This window comes from Muscardinus avellanarius, assembly GCF_963383645.1.
Source record: "Muscardinus avellanarius genome assembly, chromosome: 1".
Lineage (NCBI taxonomy): Eukaryota > Metazoa > Chordata > Mammalia > Rodentia > Gliridae > Muscardinus > Muscardinus avellanarius.
This window is the reverse complement of record NC_137786.1, coordinates 125,835,689-125,860,288: the sequence shown is the minus strand read 5'-3', so window position 1 is coordinate 125,860,288 and position 24,600 is coordinate 125,835,689. Positions and strand designations below refer to the sequence as shown.

The 24,600-nt window shown below is 38.0% G+C and overlaps 1 protein-coding gene across 1 annotated transcript; it reads right to left on the bottom strand.

The window, feature by feature from the left end:
- Positions 1-3,104: 3,104 nt before the first annotated feature.
- On the bottom strand, positions 3,105-23,549 carry STT3A (STT3 oligosaccharyltransferase complex catalytic subunit A; the record flags this gene model as incomplete). Its single annotated transcript, XM_080695089.1, has 17 exons — positions 23,447-23,549; positions 22,502-22,562; positions 19,501-19,622; positions 19,011-19,156; positions 16,823-16,913; positions 15,440-15,546; positions 14,440-14,604; positions 12,814-12,994; positions 11,655-11,810; positions 10,717-10,808; positions 9,456-9,611; positions 9,042-9,230; positions 7,567-7,683; positions 7,347-7,449; positions 4,569-4,757; positions 3,696-3,811; positions 3,105-3,143 (listed from the first exon to the last, which is right to left on the bottom strand). The coding sequence occupies exons 1-17, from the start codon at positions 23,532-23,534 to the stop codon at positions 3,105-3,107; spliced, it is 2,118 nt and encodes a 705-aa protein (XP_080551215.1). The 5' UTR covers positions 23,535-23,549.
- Positions 23,550-24,600: the final 1,051 nt, after the last annotated feature.

The window sequence follows — 24,600 nt, the reverse complement described above, 5'->3', positions numbered from 1 at the left end:
TAAGCACAGGCTGGTATATGAAGGAGAAGTGGGGGTATTAGTGATGTGGAAATAAAAACTCAATTTAAAAAACACCTAAAAATTGCTGCAGGAAAAGAAATATATAGTATATATCATATGGCTTAGCTAAAAATACCAAGTTTGAAAGTAATTACTGATCTAGCCTAAATTGTAACAATGACAGAATTGAATAATTACAACAGAACTGTAACAATAGAATATATAACTATACTCAGAACTATAATAGAAGAGAGTAAGGATGTGTGTCCACTGGTGAAAAGGATGATAAAAAAGAGCTAAATCCTCGGTTACACACCAGAAAGTAGACAATGATACCCAAAACTATCAAAACACAGCAAAACAAAGCCAGTTATTTAATGATAAGGAGATAAGCACTGTGAGAAACTGCAGAGTTGAAATTGGCTATCTCTGGGGAATGGAAAATGTTGTATTATTGCTTTTTAGAATTGATTTTTTAATACTAAATGGACTATAACAGTGAAAATGAAAGGTAAATTTAAAAAAAATGTTTTCTGGTGTACATGCCTATAAAATCAGTACTCCAGAGGTTGAGACAGGAGGATCACAGGTTTGAGCACAGCTCAGGCAACTTAGTGAAAGCCTGTCTCAAGATAAAAAGGGGTGGGGGAGGCTGGGAATGGAACTCAGTGGTAAAGTGCATGTAGTCTAGAAAGTAACAAAATTAAAATCTGAAGAGCCAGAATTATAGTGACAAAGTTATCTCTTATAGAGGAAGCTCAGTCATTCTCTTTACAATCAATAATAGCGGTAAATAAAACTCAGAATAGCCTCTTCTACTTGGGAACAATTCTGTATATAAGTCAAGTAATGCACTTACATATAATAAATCTTAAACTGAAGTCTTGAGCCAGGCGTGGTGGCGCATGCTTATAATCCCAGCATTTAGGAAACTGAGACACGAGGATTGCAGTTCGCAGACACCCTCAGCTACTTAGTGAGGCCTTTTCTTAAACTACAGAATAAAAAATCGGGCTGGGGGGTATAGCTCAGAGGTAGAATGCCCCTGGGTTTCATCCCCAGTACCACATTAAAAAAAAAAAATTTTAATCTTGAGATGGACATGACGGTGCACACCTGTAATCCCAGTACTTGGGAGGCTGAGGCAGGAGGGTTACAAGTTCAAGGACAGCCTCAGCAAGTAGTGAGACTCTTATCAACCTAACAAGACCCTACTTCCAAATAAGAAATAAAATCTAGTTGGGGGTATAGTTTGAAGGTAGAATGCCTCTGGGTTCAAACCCCAGTACCACTAAAAAACAAAACAAAACGGCATGGTGGCACATGCTTGAATCCCAGTACTTGGGAGGCTGAGACAGGAGAATTCCAGGTCTGCAGCCAGCCTCAGCTACTTAGTGAAGCCCCCCACAACTTAGTAAGTTCCTGTTACAAAATAAATAAAAAATGAGAGTGGAGGTGTAGCTTGGAGGTAGAATGCCCCTGGATTCCATCCCCAGTACCAAAAAACAACAAAAATCAATTGAAGTACCTGGTATATAACTGGCTTAGAAAGCTAAGTTTCTTAGGTATACACATAGAGCCAATTATACCTTTTGGTAGTATCATTCTGACTTATCTAAAAGCCATGTAATTCCTCCTGTTTTCTTAAACAGGTAATACTAGATGGTTACCTCAAATACTGGAAAAGACTTAGGGTTTATATACATCAGTAATATATGTCTTATGCTGTAAAACATAAAAATGTCCTACTGTATTGAACAGAAAGCTGTTTGTCCTGACATTTAATATCCATGGGTTCACTGTGCTTTGGAGTTAAAATTTTTAAAAAGATAAGATTCTCTTCTGGCAGTCAGGCTGGCCATGCTCTCCAGGCACCTGCTGAGGGCAATGCTTCCCCTTCTAATTTGCAGCTTATTTGATAAGGAATTTGAAGTGGAATATAAAAACAACACAGCCGGGCGTTGTGGCCCACGCTTGTAACCCCAGTACTTGGGAGGCTGAGACAGGAGATTGCAGGTTCAAGGACAGCCTAAGCAACTTAGCAAGACCCTATTTAAAAATGAAAAATAAAATAGGGCTGGGGGTGGAGCTCAGAAATAGAATGTCTCTGGGTTCAATCCCAGTACCAAAAACAAAACAAAGACTGAAAGACTGTCACAGAAGAATAACCATAAGAATTTTAGTACACAGTTTAAGGAAATGAGCAAAAAGCCATTTTCCATGTTATAAGTGAGAATACTGAAAAGCTACTAAATTCCAAGTAGAAATATATAATTATATCTAGGATGATTCAGAAACATCTACTGTCCATCAAGCTCCATATATGACACTGGAGGAATTTCTTCCTCTCTATTAATAACAATTTCACTGTCTGAATCTTCAAAACTACTTATTTGGTCATAGTTGATTATTTCTGCACTACCAAAAAAACAAACAAAAACACTTGCTAGTTCCAAAGAGTACTAGGGAGAACATGTCTGGCTAGCTTTCTGGCCCTCATAAAGTCAAAGAGTCTCTTAGGAAAAGAGAAATTAAGAACAGAGACATAATAACAAGAAAGCTGGCTTTCCTGCCCAGAAATAGCACACCTCCAATTCCACCAACATTTATTCATTCATTAAAAATTTATTGAGCACCCACTATGTGCAAGGCATCATAATAGGTGCTACAACAGATAGTATGACAGAACTGTATATATAGAATCAGAACTAGTCCTTGATAGTTTTCCTGATATGAGAAAGAATGCCCCTGCCTGGCTCATTTAGGGAGCTAAGAGCATGAATAAGGTCTGCTATTTGTCCTTCTGTTGACCTACAATAATCTTCTGCCTTCCTTAAATCAACCATTAAGTCAGAACAAATAAGGCACATTAAAAAAAAATTCCCCCCTTTAATTGACCAAAGTAAAGCCATGACATTTCATTTGGTAACCTGCTCAGAATTATAAAAATCATTCCATTTGGCCCAGCCCATGCTGTCCAGGGCAAAACTTTCAGACAATTCTAATGCCTTCCGGCTCTGTTCTTATAAACTGCATATAAAAAAATCTTCAACGTCCTAAATATGACGTGCTCAGTGCGAAGCTATCAGAGCTGGATGTGACATTTATGTCCTTGACAAGCCTCGATTATCCAGGTCCTTTACCTGCAACAGAAAGATGTCAGTTTAATATTTACAATCAGGTCAACTTTGGAGTTTTGCTACTAAAATAGATTCACTCAGAGAAGGAAGGATTATATTGGGTTCTGTTATCTGGCTTTACATTGTAAATAAGTACAGGTTACAAACTACCTACTCTAGGTAGCCTTTTGGAGTAGCTCTGTGAGAAGCAGTGTAAAAGATCAGTAGATGGATTCACTGGATTCACATGAATCAAAGGCTTTCAATCTTTCTTATGTAACAGACATAACACTCTAATATGACGCCATGTGACACAAATTCTTCCCCACTACCCAACCTAAAAATCACCCCCCAGCCTCAACCGGAAAAATACTTCCAAAATGACTAGAAGGTCTACTCTGTAAGGACAACTTACAATTTAAAAAGTAAAACTCTGAGTCAGTTACAAGCTACTTTTCAGACACACGTGTCATTAGGAATGTCCGTATTTGAAAAATATGTGGCACATTTTTTAAACACTAAAACCAATCTGCAAACATGAGAGTTGTTTTTTGAGCCAGTGTAGCATCTGCTCACCTTGTATATCCTGACCAGCCAATGTTCTGTGGTATATGCTTCCTCCAAGACATCAAGCTCAAAGTCTTTATTACCAATCTCAGCATTTCGGACACGGTCAAAGCCTGGTGGACGCTCTGAAAAGGGATAAAACAAAGAACATTGCTTTCTACAATACTGCTTTACTAAAGAGATCATAAATACATTCAGCACATCATCTACTATTTGGATTGTTATTGCTCTGCCTGCAGTTTTATAGACAGTAGAGTCTGCAGAAAAGAACATCAGGTAGGAGGGGCAAATCAAGTGTTACCCTAACTCAAGTCTTGTCAGAGTCCATGGAGCATATCTTTTCTAAGAAATACAGGCTGACTTCCATGCCCCTCTATTCCTGAGGATGGGCGCTCAGAGGCATGTGTGACACACTTGTAACTCTTCCATGAATCAGAGAAGCACCTATGAAAAGCCAAAGGCCTGCATCCACCTTGGAAATCCTCTCTAGCACAGAACCACAAAATTGAAGTTCAAAGGAAAAAGATTTAATTTGACCAAACTCCTTTCAATGTATTCTTCTGAAGAAATGAAAAGTCCTTTGTCTCACTCGACCCCTTTATCCCTTTCCTAACTCTTCAATGAGATACAATAAAAGATATCTGAAAGTACAGAATCTGGAGCCAGACTGCCCAAGTTTGAATCCTGACTACCACTAGTCATGCAGTGTTGGTCAGGTGAGTAACCTATTGGTACCTTAATTTCCCCATAAAGAAAATAACAATAATATCAGTGTTTTCCTTCCGGGTTGCTATGAGGATTACATGAGTTAATAGATATAAAGTATTAGAGCAAAACCTGGAAAACACAGTATGTGTAAGCTATATGTTGGGAATCACTCACTGGCTTCTGTGTAGACCTGTCCAAAACGGTAGTAACACATTTTGTACATGAGGCAGTTAAGCAGCACTGGAGAACCCTCACGATCCACACGGAATTCCCCAGTTGAAGTGTAGTAGTCATTCTCCTTGATATGTTTGCCTGTATCTGTGCTCCCTCCGATCCGAACCATCCAAAGAAACTTGTTGATATCTAGAGAAAAAAAGAAAAAGAAAAAAAACTTCTGCATCAGAAAGACTATTGGAGCTAAATAACCTAATTAAAATGTCACTATTTCTAAGGAAATTCCCCATCATTATTTATCTAATGAGGAATGTGATTTACCTCTAAGGTATAAAAACAGGAAAGACAACATGTATACAAAACATTTTCCCTCAAAATATACAATTTTTCTTAGTAATTATTAGACTCCTAAAATCCTATAATGCCACAACTAAAATTATTTCTTAATATTAGTTGGAGCTGAGCTATTGAATATAGTAACTGCTAGTCACATAGAAATGTACATATAATGTGGCTAATTCAAATTAAGAGATGCTGCAACAATAAAATGCCCAGGATTTCTAGGACTTAATTAAACACACACACACACACACACACACACACACACACACACAATGGGCAAAATATTTTATTGTATGCTAAATCAAATGCCAATTTTATAAATTCAGTTTAATAAAATTAAAATCAATTTTGATCTTTTTATATTTATTTTGATGTAACTATAGATTAGATTAACATGTGGCCCCCACTATATTTTCTATTGGACAATGCCTTGGCACAGGGTGTAGCAGCTCCACCAAAAAGGAAGAGATGAAAGAGGAATGTGCTCTGTCTTGGCCTACAGTTGCAGTTACAGCCCTGCAACTCACACTCAGGAGAAGTCAGCATTTCTATGTCAAACACACTCCTACCTCCATAAATACTGACACTATCAACTCAGGACATAATATGTCATTCTCTGCAGCACTCCTATGGTTTTAGGAATATCAGTAACTATATGTTATAACTGGATGATGAGTATAAAAAGTTCTACAGCCCTCAGGAAAATAAAACCCCTACTATACTACCACACATGGTTCCAGAGAATATTCCAAAGGTTAAGAAACAGATTCTAAATGCAAACCACTTGGGCTTGAATTCCAGCACTGCCAATTCTAGTGGGTAACCTTGAGCAAGTTAATTAACATCTCGGTGCTTCAGTTTCCTCATCTTTCAAACTGGAAAAATAAGAGTATCTACAATAAGAGGGTTGGTATGGTATTATGAATAGAGCAACTATGCTGGTTGTCACAGGTTACCGTTCAGTGAACAATATTACCATCCTTTGCACTATCTGTATTCTTTTATCTTAGAGATGGGAAAACAGAGGCAGAGAGATTGGCCCAGATCATACAAGTAGAAATAAGACCAAAACAAAACTCCAGAATATCAACTGTCACAGAACACTGGCCCCGTAGTTTCCTGGAAAGTGCATTTGAAGTAAAAGATCATAGCAGGCTTAATGAATAGAAGAATAAAAAAATAGAAAGGAATAGGGGTATGGCCAGTGGTAGAGTGCTTAGATCTGTGAGGCCCTTCTCCAGAACCCTACACACACAAAAATAAACTTTTACAAGGATAACATATTGCTCAAAGATGTTGCTAGATGCAAAAGAAAAAGAAAAAAAAGGAAGTTAATGGGGCATGGTGTCACACACTTGTAATCCTAATATTTGAAAGGCTGAAGCAGGAAGATTACAGATTCAAGAGATTCAAGGCCAGCCTTAGTAATTTAGGAAGATCTTCAGCAACTTAACAAGACTGTTTAAATAAATAAATAAATAAGAAGGGCTAGAGGTATAGCTCAGAGGCAGAATGGCCCCCCCAAATAGGGGAAGAGTATCCCATGGTATAACTGAGAAGTAGAATACTTCTGGATTCAATCCCTACTACCACCAGACCAAACACACACACACACACACACACACACACACACACACACACACACACACACCTTTAAAATATAAGGGGCTAGGGGTATAGCGCAGTGGTAAAGTCCTTGCCTAGCATTCTTAAAAAACAAAACATAATTCTAGAAGATAATAAGGGGGCTCTAGTATAGGGGTGAGAGACTACCATTTTTCATTTTTATTATAAACCTCTTGAATTGGTATAATATTTTTCCCAAATATCTATTATGTGTGGTTGGTTAAATCAATAGTTGCAAAACTTGTGCATAAAGAGGGCTCACTGTATAGGTACATATATATTATACATACTTTTATATACATATATGCATTTCATATCTACACACACAACAATATTTTTAGACTGGTAGATGATTATATGGCTTGAATCCATTAAATAATGATAATTCTACAGTTCATTTTCATAATCCTTATGTTCTTTGTTTTACTAGTTGTAGAACTAGTCTTATGTCATTAGGCAATCACAGCATATCACACCTATGTGAGAATTATGTACATTTATTTCCTATTTATTGCAAAAGAAAAAATTGAAATACTTTAGATTTAATAATTTAATCTAAATTTAATACTAAATCTCAAGTTGTAGATACTTAAAAACTTCCCACATAGGAAAAATATATCTTAAGGCTAGGGCAAGAGGTCAGTAGTAAAGCTCTTACACAGCATATGTGAGGCCCTGTGTTCAATCCCTAGCACAACATAAAAAAAATAAAGAAAATGTATCTTGGTAAGATTAGTGAAAAGAAAATAGGAGATTCATCATTTCTTATTACTTATGCCCTGCACCTGGAAATCACATCAAGTACATTACCATCAGAAGAATACCCAGTGAGGCCTCCGAAAATGACCAGTACATAGCTGACATCAAGCTCCCTCATGATCTCATAGGCTTTTTCTTCTGTGGATGCCATTGCCTAGAAAAATAAATACATGGTTCTTAGAACAAAGTCTCAAATCATACAATCTCATGGAGGAGTATTTCCCACTAGACCTTGCATAACAAATACTCAAAAAACCTCTTTTTACCTTACCTGCCCTACTCGAGAAATATGAGTATTATTCCATGTGTTATTGTCCACTAAAATTGTCCGATTCGCCATAGCTGTAATCTGGTAACCATAATCCCACCATGACATGACTTTTGCATCCTGAAAGAAGAACAGGGAATAGAAACAAAAGGCTTCTCACTACCCATAAAAATCAAATGTAAGAGGAACGGAAGGGCATCTATACTCTGATAGGAAGTGAGGCCTGGTTAATTAATCCATTTTTTTTCACAAACTAATACATTCTCAACCAAAAAATAAACCTTGGCACCTGCTTCCCATTTATACAATCATGAAATCTCAGTACAAATTATATATAATCAAACATTCCCAAAACCGTCATCCTAATCACTTTATAGAAACAACATAATGAAGTAAGAAGTATAAGGGACTATGCATACATCCAAGTAAATAGCCTAGTGTCATTAGGTAACTTTATTAAATAAATGACCTACAAATATCACAAGAATCAGTCATAAAGATGGGAGAGAAAACATATATCATGAGATGTGATAGGCAAGAATTAACATTCTTAGCTCTGAGTCTGTAGCTCAGTGTTAGAGCAGTTGCCTAACATGTGCAAGAACTTGGGTTTAATTCCCAGTACCATATACAGAAAAAAAAAAGGTTCTTAGTTTTGACACTTAACGAATCTGACTCAGAAAATGCAATGTTTGATAGCTGTTTCAAAAGAAATCTCTTAAGATCCTTAAAAGGTATAAATTAAAATGTAAAAGTAAGCTAGGTATGGTTGCACTCACTTGTAATCCCAGTACTTGGGAGGCTGAGACAAGAAGATTACAGGTTCAAGAACAGCCTCAGCAAATAGTGAGACTTATCAACTTAATGAGACCCTGTTTCAAAATAAAAATAAAATAGAACCAAGGATGTAGATCAGAGGCAGAATGTCCCTGGGTTCAATACTTAGTGCTACAGAAATAAATAAGTAAATAAATAAATAAATAAAATATTAAAAGTAATAATCATTAGATGCTAACTTTATAGAAGTTTCATTTTTCCTTGCATCTATTTCCTGATCTTCTACAGTGACCATGTTTATTTATTTGTAGTTTCTTCTTATAGAATTGGGATGGCCTATCTCATATTAAAACTACCATCATATCAATGCAAGCATCCAAGCAACATCTAGATAATTAAGAATCACTACAGAAGAAATCCCTGAATTAAATGGAAAGTGACCTTTGAAGTCCATTCAAGACTAGGTTTCTCAGCCTGCTACTTACTGAGGCCCTCTGCAACTCACTGAGACCCTGTTTCAAAATAAGAAATAAAACTGGGCCTCTGGGTTCAATACCCAGTGACACACACACACACGACTAGGTTTCTAAAATTCTTCTCCAATCTTTCCACCGATCTATAAGCTATATAATTCACTTTATTACACAATATTCTCCCCCTTCATCACTACCCCAAAATCCCATTCCTCTCAAAATTTTTACCTCTGGAGTATTGTGACGAAGCCAATAATATGCTTCTCGGAAGTCATCAAAAATGATCCTACTGCCATCCCCACCCCGGGCAGACAGTACAATGGAAGGAGAAGAGTAGGCCTCGCTGGTCACCCAGGTTGAATGAAAGGTGTAGGTGATGAGAAAAAATGCCATCACCAATATCATTCCACTTGCCACCTAAACAAGGAAGAATTGTGTTGTAAATCAAACAAAATTAACACAGGACATCTCCTTAAAGTCATATAAACAATATGTACTAAAATCAGAGAGGGGCCACAGAAGTAGCCCCTGAGCACAAATAATAGTGCTCTCATTTACTCTCTGACTCAAATACACATACACACATGTACACATGCACACACACACATACTTTCTCAAGCCTATTATAGTGTCAATTCTTACTTCATTCTTAATAGGGTAGGTAGAATCCTGTTGCTTCTTGCTCTTTTTGTCTGGGCGACTTATGTCCAGGTTCTTCATATATGTGGACAGGACCTGGGAGACTCCAATGCCAGAAAGAATGCACATAACTGGTGCCAACACTAGCATGAGACGCACCTAAAAGAGACAGGCATCATCAGACCAATATTTTACAAATTACAGATTTCAACCTAGTAACAGAATATGACATCAATTTAGGAGTTTGTTCATGATTTTTCAAAGTAGAATGGAAAATATTTGGTAGAGCTACAGTAGTTTCTTAAACTTTGTTGCAGTTACCTATGTGAACATATGTGTCTTGAGTAATAACATAAAATATACTTCTTAATTGTAGTTCGGGATCAAAATCATGTAAGAAATACTATCTTAAGAGCCAGGCATGGTGCCACAGGCTTGTAATCCCAGTACTTGGGAGGCTGAGACAGGAGGATCGCAGGTTCGAAGCCAGCCTCAGAAGCTTAGTGAGTTAGTGAGACTCTCAGTAACTCAGTGAGACCCTGTTTCCAAGTGAAATATAAAATAGTCTGGAGGTGTAGCATGGAGGTAGAAGTCCCCTGAGTTCCATCCCCAGTACCACAAAAAAAAAAAAAAAAAAAAAAGAAATACTGCCTTACAATATATAACAATCTCTTCTTAGCCAGGAGTGGTGACACACACTTATAATCCCAGTACTTGGGAGGCTGAGACAAGAGGGTTGCAGGTTCACAGGCTCATGACCAGCCTCAATGTCTTACTGAGGCCCTTCACTACTTTGTGAGACCCTGTTTCAAAATAAAGAATAAAAAAAAAAAAGGGCTGGGGGTGTACCTTGGAGGTAGAATGCCCCAGCTCAATCCCCAGTATCACACACAATAATAATAATAATAATAAAATAAAATCCTTCCTCTCCTCCTCTCTTTCAACAATTTATCCCAAGCCTTCATATCATCTACCATTTTGAGTCATCCAGAGTCAAATTCTCCAATGAAGTATAAAACTGCCTCATTAACTCAAGTTTATAAACCCAAGAAAGTTGGACCCCATAACCAGAACGTATGAATATCTTGCACATTCTCGACAAGAATTAACAGCAGCAAGCAGCTTTACAACTCATCCCCTCAAATGCTCAAAGGAAAGCATATGCATAAACATCAGTACTTTTTGAACCTGCCAGGCAGAAACAAAACAAAACACCTCAGAGTTAAGAGTAGAAAGTTTTGCCAGGCGTGATGGCATTTCTCACCATTACAGCTGAAAAGTACATGCTGGTCACACCATACATGATGATAAAAATCCGGGCATCAGACAGGTTGCTAAAGCAGTAATACAGACCAACTATAAAAGAGAGAAAGAGAAATAAATAGGCAGGTGGGCCCTGTAGGCAGAAACCTATAAGGGAAAGTATCTTCACTGAATGACTAGACAACTTCACACATTTAACCCAACAATTCCACTTCTAGGAATTTATCCTAAAAAAACAATCAGGGACATGCAAAGGTGTTTACCAGAACATTCTTTAAAATAGTAAAAACTTAGAAACAACCTAAATGTCCAACAAAGGAGCCACTTAATAATAGTGTATTTTTAAAACCAGATATATCAATTATGAGAGTGCATAAAGTTACAGACCATTTGCCTTTTTACATAACTTTATACATCTCTGCATTTGAAAAAAATAACAAATGATAGATTTTAAAATATTTCTACAAACCAATACTAAACAGAAATTTATCATGATTTTTTTCTTGCAGTGCTAAGACTGAACTCAAGAGCATTGCACAAATTACTTTCAAACTGCACAAATTACAATAAAAAATGTAAAGGATTTTTAGAAAAGAAAAAACCCACTAACATTGGTAAATTCTAAAACATATCTGGACCAGCCAGAGATGCTGAAAAGACTTGACGGTCAGCAGGGCCTATTGTGGAATCTGAACATTGCCCAGAGGAGAAACAGGGTAAAGGCAGAGGAGTATCCTGGAAGCACTAAAAAGCTGAAATTTAACTTATAACAAATGAACAGAAAACTGTGAGGTTCTGAACTTGCCAATAACTAAAATTTCAACTACTGATTTCTATTCTACTTCAAATATCAAACAAAAAGATGCAGGTAGTTGGATATTTGGAATCTAATGGTAATAATGATGAAGAAAGTCACTTCAGAATGTAAGGAAGACAGACCTGGAAACATGAAGACGAGGAGTTGTAGATCAAAATAGTAGGAGGACCAAGTTGTGGGCTGATGCTCCGAAACAGAAGCAATGATGGGGATGTTGTTCTTAGCATAAGAAGGATCCAGCAGTGAGTAGAAACGCCCAGTCCAGGGAGATATTTTTCCTGGCAACAAAGAAGCAAAAAGCATTTCACATGCACTCTTAAAACTAACACCTTATTATAACTAATGACATTCCCTCCCACCCCAATACTGAGGATGGAACCCAGGGGCATTCTACCTCTGAGCTACACTCCCAGCCCTATTTTTTATTCTTTATTTTGAAACAAGGTCTCAGTGAGTTGCAAAGGGCCTCACTAAGTAACTGAGGCTCTCTGCTACCCACTATCTTCCTGTCCCAAATGCTGCGATTACAAGCATGGGCCACCACGCCTGGCTAACATTTTATTTTAATAAGATTCTAAGAGACAGAGAAGGACTGTTTCCTTCAGTGTAATCACTAATGCTCAGGAGAGTTTCACTCCTTTTCTTTCCAACTTGAGAGTTCTTTAGTAAATTAAAATTGAACTGAAATGTGAGACTATAATGCACCAATAAAAGTTATCTAAAAAATGTGTTATAAATAAACTCAAGAATAGAGGCAGAAAAGCTTCCTGGAAGAGTTTTAGGCCTGATCAAGCCAAAGCTAAAGATTATGTGAACTATGTCCTCTGGTCCTGCTCTGAAGTAGTAGTAGATACAGAGACTGGGTATCAAAATCAAATTAGCCTGGGAGAAGTGGAAATGAGGAAAATGGAGAAAGAAAATGTGACATGCTAATCAAACTCAACAGCCATGATACATTTCCCATAGGATCAGTGAGTGCCATGCTGTAAGATGTAGCAAGAAATATAAGGATTTCTGCTATCCAACCAATAGGAAAGAAAAAAACGGGAGAGAAGAGGACTAGCAAGGTACAATGCAGTCCTTTCACCAGGTATAATTAGGAGCAGCTTAATCCAAACACTGAACTGCAAAGTGGACTAAATGTAAAAAAGAGCTTTAGTGATTGAAATAGAGAAAAACAGGAGGAAAAGAATCTTGTGGTCAAACACCCTGTCTTTCTGGAGTTTATTCTATTTCTGTACCCATCTGTAGTTGACACTAAGAGCTAAGATCCTGCCCTACCTGTCAGCATCAGGAGCGCTCCCACAGTGAGCAGGACAAAGCCTACCAGGGAGATGACACTCCGGAAAAGAACTTCAAACTGCTGAGGATTCAACTTGCTGCGCAGGTAATCCACAAAGGCATGGATCTGGCAAAGACCAAAGACTCCAAAGGCTGCCATGTGCTCTGACGAGAGGACCGGCTACAGGGAAAAAGCATTAGAGAAAAACTTGAATGAGTCCAGCCCAGGCGTGCATTACCCGGCTCTAGGTTAGGGATCAAATGAGTTCTGAAGTTTCCAGAGAAACCAGGGACAATCTAGGGGAGAGTTTAATTCACCAGCCATATTTTCCAAAGAACATTTGGACTCCCCCACAAAGCATTCCATATACCATCATACTCACAGCTGCCTTTTGCTCAGGCTACTTTCTTAACTTGGGCTGCAATTTCCCCCAAACTTCTATTCACTAAAATTCTCATCATTCAAACCCAATGCAAATACCATCTCCTCCTCACCTACCCAACTAATCCTTCCCCTCTATGGTCCAGTGCACTTTAGGTCTCTTGTAGCACTTATCACTCTTTCCCCAGACCAGGGGCTCTCCAACTCTAAGGGACAAATCAGTGGGGGTTGAATTTTAAAACAGGTTGTTGAGCCCCACCCCAGTCTTTGATTTAGCAGGTTTGTGGTGGGACTCCAGATTCGCATTTCTAACAAGTTTTCAGATGCTGCTGGTTCGTGAAACTACTCTGCAGAACCACTATATTACAGGCTACAGTTACATGTATTTCTATCCTCCCAACAAGAGTCCAACTTTAGTAAGTTGGACATATCCTTACTCTTTTTACATTTCCCAGTGATTAGCAAATTATATATAGTAGGTGATCAGGAAAGAAGTATTTGCTGACCTCCAAATAAAGATTCCAATTTCATGAGAATTTTACAAGAGAAATCAAACACACTAGATAATTATCTTGATTTTAATAGTCATCAATTACCCCTATGGAGTAATGTGGTTAAAAGTTTGTGCTTTGCTTCCTGAAAGACTTATATGTAGCCCCATTAAAAAGATTAAGAATTCACTGCTATTAAATGGGGTCATTAGCAATAGAAGAAATTGGAAATTATAATTATTTTGTTTTTTGAAGTTATAGCTTTGATAGTTATGTCAACTCAACTAAAACGTCCTTTCCCTACCACAATCCTAAACCAAACTAAGTCATTAAATTCAAAGTTCGTGGAACAAATATTAACACCTTCCTGAAAGTAGACTTCAATGACCAACGATTCCATTACTTCACTTATCACACATAAGCAGTCAAAATAAAAACTGTGAATAAGTTTTACTGTTCTTAACAGAATCCAAGATAAATCAATGTAATTCATAGATTTCCAAAGTGGATGATATTGCCCCTTGAAAGATGCTGGAACAAACACTGATATCTAAAAGACCGCAAATTTGTTACTGTATCTTTCTTTCTGCTTATTTGGTTTTTTTTTTTAAAAGAAGATAGATTTTGGAAGAAGGATGAGTACTTTTTTTTTTTCTGAAGAGGGGCAGCAAGCCAAATAAGTTTGGGAATCTATGAAACTGGAGCTATTTAGAGAGAGTAGAAGCTAAAAACCCTACTCATTTTAATGCTTACCTGGAAACCCACAAAAGAGATCTGCATGGAAAGAATGGTACCCAGGCAGTACACGGTACAGTAGGCCACATAGATCCGGTGGGAGAATCGGCCTGTGAGCATCAGCACCAGGACATGGAGAGGAATCAAGTTGATCAGGAACACATAACCTCCCCATGAAGAAACCTATGAAGGGATAGAGTAACAGTTCCCCTGAGCACTCCTCCTCAGACCACCACCATGAGCCCTTAGTGTATCATTCATGATGATGATGATGATGATGATGATGATGATGATGATTTGCAGTATGGGAGATAAAACGCAGGGGCATTCTACCTCCAAGCTACACCCCCCAGCTCTATTTTTTATTCTTTATTTTGAAACAGGGTCTGAGTTGCAAAAGGCCTAAATAGCTGAGGCTGTCCTCAAACCCAAATCCTCCTGTCTCAGCCTCCCAAAGACTCATTACCTTTTTAAAAAATATCTCTTTAGCAGTTAAGAGAAGAAAATCTATGGGTATACATAAGACCAAACAGAAAACAAAATATTGGAAAAAGAAAGATTTAAGGCAGGCGTGGTGGCGCACGCTTGTAATCCCCGCGCTTGGGAGGTGGAAACAGGAGGATGGCACAGGTTCAAAGCCAGCTGTGCTGGCTTAAGAGACCCTGCTTCCAAATTAAAAAAAAAAAAAAAAAAAAAAAAAAAAATATATATATATATATATATATATATATATATATATATATATATATATCTGGGAATATAGCCCAGAGATAGAAGGGTTTCCAGGAACCCCAGTATCACCAAAAAAAAAAGAAGAAGATTTAAGAGGAACAGAACCAGAATAGAAGGTCAGCCAGTCAACTAATAGGTACCCACAGGAAATACAGTACTTGCTAAACTTTAAAAATTAAAAACAGGCATGGGATTAATGATTTAAACTCAATGGTAAAGCACTTGCCTAGCATATGTGAGACCCTGGTTTCCAGCCCACCCCCTAAAAAAAGTAGAAAAAAATTACCATGTAGAAATAAGCAAGGGCACACTTGGCTGCCCAATAGATGGAACCAGTCTTTACTGCCTTGATCCACATGTAGTAGGTGAGTAGCATGCAAAAGATAGCAATCCCTGCAGAAAAAAATACACCAAAAACTCAAAAAAGAGGCCATGCTAATACAGTGGTAGAATACTGTTATGGAACAAATTCCCTGGATTCATGTCTCAGATCTACTACCTAGCAACACTATAATTTTAGGTAGATTATTTTACCTCCCTTTGTCTCTGTTTCCTAATGTCATAAAACTGTTATAAAAACAAACAGAATTAGTGCACATAACAAAACTGAGAACAGTACCTAATATATTTTAAGCACTCAGTAAGTGTCAGCCTTTATTATTATTGCTGTCCTCTCCAGGCATTAAATTCTCTGCTGGTCCCAAAGAGGCCCATCCTATTATGCACCACTCTACCTCTGTGCCTTCACACAAGCTGGCCCTTAACCTCTCATTGCCACCCTCCTTGCTATCTGCCTAAGGAAGTACCAACTTCCTTGCCCAGTTCAACTTTAACCACTTCTAAAAAGCCTTCAACTCTCAAAATCTAAAAACCTCTCCTTGTACTACATTCCCAAAGTACTCTGTTCATATTTCTACCATGACACATAGCACTATCTACCTGCCATTGGAGTTATTTTTATAGGTCCATTTTATCTTTTTCAACAGATTATGGGCCAATATAATCTTTTTTTGTTATCTTTTTTTTTCTTGTGGTACTGGGGATGAAACTCAGGAGCATTCTACCTTTGAGGAACACCCCCAGCCCTATTTTTTTTATTCTTTATTTTGAAACACGGTCTTACTGAGTTGCAGAGAGCCTCACTAAGTAGCTGAGGCTGGACACAAACCCAGATCCTCCTGTCTCAGCCTCCTAAATGCTGGGATTACAAGTGTGCACCACCACTCCCAGCCTGTTATTTATTCTTTTAATTTTTTAATTATGAGCCAAAAAATCTTATTATCTTTATAGCACTGTTTTCCCAATAACATTCTATAAATATATGTTGAGTTAAAAATAAACAGAAAAGTAATTATAATTATAATTTTAAAGATACTTATATAACTTTATCTAGGAAAATAAAGCAAATTATTATCATGTTAAAACAACAGTTAATTCTGAGTCCAGAGGTGAACCTAAGGCCTGTAAAAATATTTCCCTTTCTAAAGGGGATGACAGAAGGAAATATTAATTTATCAAAAAAAAACCCTTCCCTACCATTTCAGTTTCTCATCAGGTCCCATTTTATTATTGCTAAGCAACATATCTGAGTCCAAATTCTACTGTACCCTGTGAAGTTATATTGAATAATGAAATTAACAGACTCCTTTAGCATTTTTAGAAGTCTTACCTTCATTATCATAAGAGCCAGCCACAGATCGGGAGATGTATCCAGGAACTACTGCTATCATGGCAGCAGCAAGAAGCCCAGCACCTGCATCCTTTAAGAAAAGAGTGACACTAAGTTAACGCTAACACACCTGTAAAAGAACAAAAGCTCCACTAGTCCATTCTGCTTATAATGGGCCCAAAAAGTGTCCAACAATTTCCATGGTAGATGTGAGATGCTAGAAATACTAAAAGTACTCACAGCACAAAAGAGCTAAAAACAATTCCCCATGACACCATGCCTGAAACAGGGTATACATATACTGAGGTCAGACAAATCATCTGAGCTATCAAACATCAGCGCATGTCCCAGAATGGGCTATTTGTTTGCTTCCTGGTTTTGTTGCTGCCTTGTTTTGTGGTTTTAGTGTGCTATGGTACTGGGTAGAGAACCTAGGGCCTTGTCCATGCCAGACAAATGTTTACCAGTAAGCTCTATTTCTAGCCCATAAAATGAGCAAGTTTGGCCACAAGTATCCCCCGATTTATCATTCTCTTCTTTGTAACAATGACTGAACAGAAACAACACTCAAACCTCTAAAAGCCATGCAATCACAAGCAGAGGAAGAAAACTATTATGTAAGTTAAAAAGTCAACAAAGACAGGTGATAATATACCACAGGCTTAGGTAATAAAGCTGGAGTGTTACTAGCCAATCTTTGAGCTCAGGTTGGAGAAAAAAAAATATAATCCACACTCCAAAAGGGGGGGAGAAAAGGCTTATTTGTTGATAAGAGTCAAATTTGGCACATGGGCAACAAGGAGAAGGATGCAATGTTTTCCAAACTAAATTCAGGCTTCCTAAGCTCTCCTACTGGTTTATCACCTCTCAGCTATCTACTGGCACCAGTCACAGACTTAGATCCCAAGGAACCATGGTCAGCAAAGCTAAAACCTAGAAAAAGACAGACAGCAATATGGAGTCTGTTACAGAAGCTAAATGGCTTAAGAATATTTAAATTTTGATTTTTAAAAATCAACAAATAATTGCTAAGTGCTTATCTGAGGTAGAAAAAATTAATCACTTTGGAAAGCTTCATGTAAATGTTCTTTTTTCTCTCTTATATTGCAAGGTTTTCTTTCTTTCTTTCTTTCTTTCTTTCTTTCTTTTTTTTTTTTTTTTTTTTTTTGTGCTACTGTGGTTCCTGGAAGCCCTTCTATATCTGGGCTACACTCCCAGATCTATTTTTTTTATTTTTGGAAACAGGGTCTCCTAAGCCAGCGCGCGGGGCTGGCTTCGAACCTGCGCGATCCTCCTGTCTCCACCTTCCAAGCGCGGGGATTACAAGCATGCGCCACCACGCCCGGCATATATTGCAAGATTTTCAAAGTCTAAACTTCACTTTTTTTGTGTGTGGAATGGGGGGACTGACCCAGGGGCATTCTACCTCCAAACTATACCCTCCACCCTATTTTTATTCTTTATTTTTTTGAAACAGGTTCTCACTAAGTTGCGGGGGGCCTCACTAAATAGCTGAGGCTGTCCACGAATCGCGTTCCTCCGGTAATAGCTTCCCGTACAAGCGTGCGCCACCACGCCCAGCTCTAATTCTTTAATTTGAAATAGGGTCTCACTAAGTTGTGGACAGCTTAAGTTGCAGAAGCTGGCTTTGAACCTGTAATCCCCCTATCTCGGCCTCCTATGTACTAGGATTACAAGTGTGCATCACCACGCCCAGCTACATTTTTTCATTTTAAATGTTTTTGTGTGTGCATGTGTGTGTAATGAGGGTCAAACAAAGAGCTTTGCATATGCTAGGCAGGCACTCTTATCACAGAGTTATATCTAGCCCTCTTTATTTTATTTTGAGCAGGGTCTTGCTAAATTACCAAGGCTGGCCTCAAACTTATGATCTACCTGCCTCAGTCTTCCAAGTAGCTGGGATTATATACATGAGCCACTTATTTTCTTTATATAACAATTTACATATGATTTACAATGTCTTCTCATGTGGGCGAGCAATGCAAATGATAAGAACCACATTCTAGGGAGGGTTGGAGTAAACCCAATTAACGCAGCCTAGCCGACACTGTCCTTAGCCTCCGGCTCCCTGCCCTCCTATGGCTCTCGGATTCCTCGCCCTCTAGCATCTACTAGAAAGGTCGAACAACATTCATTCCCAAGCTTCCTGTCACCCCAAATCCTTCACCTTGAGCTCTTTGGTAAGGTGGTACGTGACGATGGTGGTGAAGGAGGAGAAGAGAGGGGCCAGGAACACACAGACATTCCGAATGTCGATGGTGATGTGGAAAAAATGGAGAACATGGTAGATTGCAGCAGAGGTGATCATTAAGCCTGTAACAGGAAGGAGAAACTCCATTAGGTTGCCCTGGTCAAACTTAATGGAAAGAAATAGAGTCAATTTTATTAAGTGACTACACAGGTCTTCACAAACCACCTCAAACACTAATACAGCAACTTCAGAACGCCTTTAAATTTCTCTCCTAAGGATTTAATCAGAAACCCAAAATGTATGAAAATACCATTCATTTCCACTCTCACCCATGTTCTCCTGTCTGATATAAAATACACTTTTAGATATCTACGAGGATAAAATACAAGTGTCACAAAACAAAGCTACTAACAATATGTAACATACTATACTGTATTTTAAAGAAAAAAAATCCTGTTCTCCTCACCTGGATAAATTGTTCCTCCAATAATTCGTCCCAAAGGGTACCAAGCCCGATCATCAAACCAATTATGGAACTTATAAAATCCCTCCTCAGCCAGGAACCGTGTAGTCCGGTAATTAAAGTACCTATACCAAGAAATAAAATATCTGTGTCTCCTTCCCTTCCTACTCAAGTACTTATACTAATTTACAGTGAATTTTGTTCCTCAGAGTACACCACTGAGAAACTTAACATTACTTAAATAAGTCAGTTTGATACCAATAATTATGCCATGAAAATCACTACACTCAGCCGGGCGTGGTGGCGCACACTTGTAATCCCCACGCTTGGGAGGTGGAGTCAGCCGCGCTGGCTTAAGAGACCCTGTTTCCAAATTAAAAAAAAAAAAAAAAAAAAAAATATATATATATATATATATATATATATATATATATATATATATATATATATGTCTGGGAGTATAGCTCAGAGGTAGAAGGGCTTCCAGGAACCCCAGCACCACCAAAAAAATAAATAAATAAATAAAAATCACTATACTCTCATAAGTTTCCTTATTTCTACTCCATGTTGTCTCAACTAAAGCATTGCTTCTTTTATAAGGAAATAAAACTGGAGCTTAATGTCACCCTGCAACACTCAAGCAGGACAGTCGCCAGAATGGCAGACAACAAAAGTGGTCAGAAAATTCATACACCCAGAAGACAATATCACTGAGAGGTGGGCACCAGTGGAATCTATCCTTTTCAAGAGATAGAAGTGTGTTTTTATGATAGCTGGGCGTGGTGGCACACGCTTGTAATCCCAGCATTTGGGAGGCTGAGATAGGAGGATCCGAGTTCGTGGCCAGCCTCAGCTACTATTTAGTGAGGCCCTTTGCAACTCAGTGAGACCCTGTTTCAAAATAAAGAATACAAAAATAGGACTGGGGGTATAGCTCAGAGGTAGGATATCCCTGTGTTCCATCCCTAGTACTGCAAAACAAACAAAAAAGAAAGAAAGAAATGTGATTTTTAAAATTTTATACCACACACAAGAGCTTAAGTGATTAAGAACCATCGATGATACTGGTATAACACCATATGCAGAATGAGAAATTTTTAACCCACATTATAACACAGACTTCTTAATGAGTGTTTAAAATCCATAACAAGGTCTACTCGTGTTGTTATGTAAAATGTCTGAACACCAGTTATACAGGAGCACAAAAATAGTACACAAAAACTACTTGACATAGAATGCTTAGAACTACAAATGGAAAGACACAGTTCTTTAGGTCCAGGCTACTTAGGCCCTTCTCACAAGCTTCTCATTTAAAAAGAAAAAAGAAAAAAGAAAAAAAAAGGCAGGCAAAAATAAATAAATAAATAAATGGGTCCCAAACTAGGGATAGTTTAATTACCTCAGATAACAATGACTAACCATCCTCCTGCCCACCACCCTAACCCTATTTCCTCTTTGGTCAGTCAACTTTGGGCAGCTGGAGTAGGCAGAAGCAGCAGATGGCAGAAATCTCTATACTTCTGTTCATCACTGATGAATGTTACTTTGGTAACTGTCAGACAGAAGGGATGGGGGAAGAAGGCAGTCAACATGTGTCAGGTTTGTGTCCTCTACACTCTCAGCAGGAAATGGAGTAGATATAAGTTAGAAGGAATAGGTCTGGCATGGGATCATGATCTGGGCTTGTTTCCTCCTCTACAAAAGGACAGACTGAACCATATCATCTTGAGGTTCCCTCCTAGTTCTATGACTACAGAACAGGTGTCTTTGTTCTCCTGACCATCTCAACTCAACATTTGTTCCTCTAGAGGGTTTGAAAAAAAAAAAAGCCCTAACAGACTTGTGATCAAGAAACAAAAGAATGTTTCCTCATTCATGATGCAAAAATTATTTGGGAGGCCTCAAAGAGAGTATTTGTCTCCAAAATGTGTTTAAAGATCTACACAAAACGACAAATTTGCAAAACAGTGCAGGCATTAAACTTTTGAACCAATGTTCCACAAGGTAAATATGCTATTTTTAAGATGTTAACGATACTTTGAGAACCCATGATTCTGGCTCTCTACTTTCTAAGTTTTAACTTAAGGCAATATAAAGTAATGACACCAGTCTCTCGAGTCAGATAAACCTACATTCAAATCTTGGCTCTTCCACTTACTAAGTGGTTACCTTGGATGACCTTTCCCAGCCCAAGGTTCCTCATTTATAAAAAGGGGAGTGCCACCATACACCTGCACTCCTAGTGCTTAGGAGTCTAAACCAAGAAAACTGCAGGTTCAAGGCCAACCTCAGCAACTTAGCAAGACCCTGTTTCAAAATAAAAAATTAAAACAGGCCTGGAGGTGTGGCTTGAGGGTAGAATACCCCTGGGTTCAATACCCAGTACCCCCAAAAAATGTGGACAGTGCCTACATCTATAGAATTGTTCTAAGAATTTAGAGATAATCTATGAGTTAATGTTTAAATCAAAATGAATGCCTAGTAAATGTTAGGTATTAATACTATTAAAGATTCCACCCATCTTTCTTTTGCAGATCTGGAGATGGAATCCAGAGGTATCTGACCTCTGAGCTACACCCTCTACTCTATTTTTTATTCCTTATTTTGAAACAGGGTCTCACTAAGTTACGGAGGTCCTCACTAAGTAGCTGAGGCTGTCCATGAACTGCGATCTTCCAGTCTCAGCCTCAGGAATGCTGGGATTACAAGCATACACCACCATGCCTGGCTTCCACCCATCTTTTTTAAACTAATAAAATTCCCTAATCAAACTCATAAATTTAACATTTCTCAATGTCTTTGAACTTAAAAATAAGCTCAATTTCTACTATATTAGTGATTAAACAAAAGAAAAGTAAAAACAGTCATGGATCTCAATTTCTCAACTTGTGATTCTCTTTTGAGACTTAAATATACACCAGGCCCCTTTCCACCAATCTGCATCACAAACTCTTGAAACCGAGATGCCAGATTTCTCTTCGCCAGATCAAACAAGGGTACTCACGGATCAAACTCATGGATAACACTTTCAAACCTCAGGACAGCAAAGAGACGAGTAGAGAATGCTGCAAAAACCAAGAATAAATGGTTTAATGGTTACATGCCATGAAAGAGCAATAGCAGATAAACAGAATTGTAAAGAAAATAGAAATATCCAGAACAATGCCCACATAAAAGACAAAATAATCTCTAAATAAAATCTTTATCAATCTCTTGCCACACTGAGGAAACAAATGATGTTTAACAATGGCCTCTACATTTTCCATTTAGGACACATTGAATCATAATTACAGTATACAAAGCCAATAACATTATAATCACCTACTAATATTAAACTAAATTTACATATATACTGACCACACACACCTTAATCTTGGAGCAAATCAACAGGTATGTTAAACAAGACTATATTTACAACTCATAAACAGTTAACAAAATCTGAAGGAATAAGTTCTCAGGAGACTTTCAAAAATACTAAGGTAAGCTCCTAAATGAAAGATAATTGTCCTTTACAAAATGCAGTATCCAATGTCTCCATCATCTCTTTTAGCCGTGTGAGAAAACACAATGAGCACAGCATTCTTTCCTAGATGATCACTAGCCCTCTTCTATTGCTTGTGTTTCTTTGATTTTACCTTCATGAAGTATCTGGGGAATTATGCAGAAAGAACAAAGGATAATCTGCTAAAAGAACAAGGCATTTCACCAGACGCAGTGGCACACACCTGCAATACCAACTACTCCAGAGGCTGAGTGGTCAAGGCTATCCTGGACAACTTAAGAGAAACCCTACCTCAAAATTATAAATTAAAAAAAAGGCTAAGGATGCACCCCTAGGTGCATCCCTAATATGATACAATCCCTAGTATCATTTTTTAAGCTACCTTTTTTCTTTTCAATATTTTATTTTTCTCATCCCAAAGAAATAGAAACCTATGTGCATACTCACATAACACAGCAGCCATTGACAGAATGAGAAGCTTCAAAAGTGTGTCCTGCTTCTCGTAGGACAACCGCAAAAATCCAAGCTTAGTCATCTTGATATCAATGGGTGGCAATATAGAAGACACTCAAACAGCTAAACTGGAAAAATCAAGACCGTAAGATATGAAACACCCTCAATTTACTTAATTTTCATCTTTTACAGGAAAGAACCATAAATAACATATGAGCTCGTGAAAATACCACAAGGGATTTAGGGCTAGTAACAATACCCAAAGTACTGGAAAAGAAGCACACAATCAGCTCTATGTGTGAAGACTAAAATGAAGTGATCAAAACAGACCACCCATAAGTCTGTTCCCTATTCTCTCACATCTAACAACTATACAAAGCACTGGCAATGATAGAGTAAAGCAGAAACAAAAATAGAAAAAAGGGAGTATATGGGGGAAATGCAAAAATAAATAGGGAGATTGGATATAGAGGGAAAAATAATGAAGAAAGAGTACTCAGAAAAAGACAAGCTTGTATGGAAGGGGACAGGGAAAAAACATTAAGCATAGAAGGAAAAGGAAAAGGAAAAAAAGAAGTCATGACTGAATTAGCACAGTTTCCAGTTCTAAATGTAAGCTTCAGTTGACTGGCTACAAGTTTCTTCCTGTTCTAAATCCCAGTAGAGCTGGGCATGGCAGAGCATGCCAATAATCCCAGTACTTGGGAGGCTAAGACAGGAGGATCACAGGTTACAGGCCAGCCTCAGCAATGTAATGAGGCCCTCAGCAACTTAGAGACCCTGTTTCAAAATAGAGTTAGGGGTGTAACTCAGAGGTAGAATGCCCCTGACTTCAATCCCCAATACCCAAAAAAAAAAAAAAAAAAAAGAAAGAAAGAAGAAAAAAAATTAAAATCCTAGTGGAGCTATTGGGTCAACTAAAGAATATGACTGATTATTGACTCAGGAAAAAAATCATAACCTCAAAAGGGGGGAGAAACACATACACAGACCACTGTACTTTTAACAGCCTGTATCACACTGTAACCACTGATCAGATCTATTCCTACTGCAAATCATCCATTTCAAGGTACCAGTAACTGATACTTCTTTTAAAGCTATTGATTACATGACCCAGAGACAGTTCATGGGACCAGATGATAATCTGG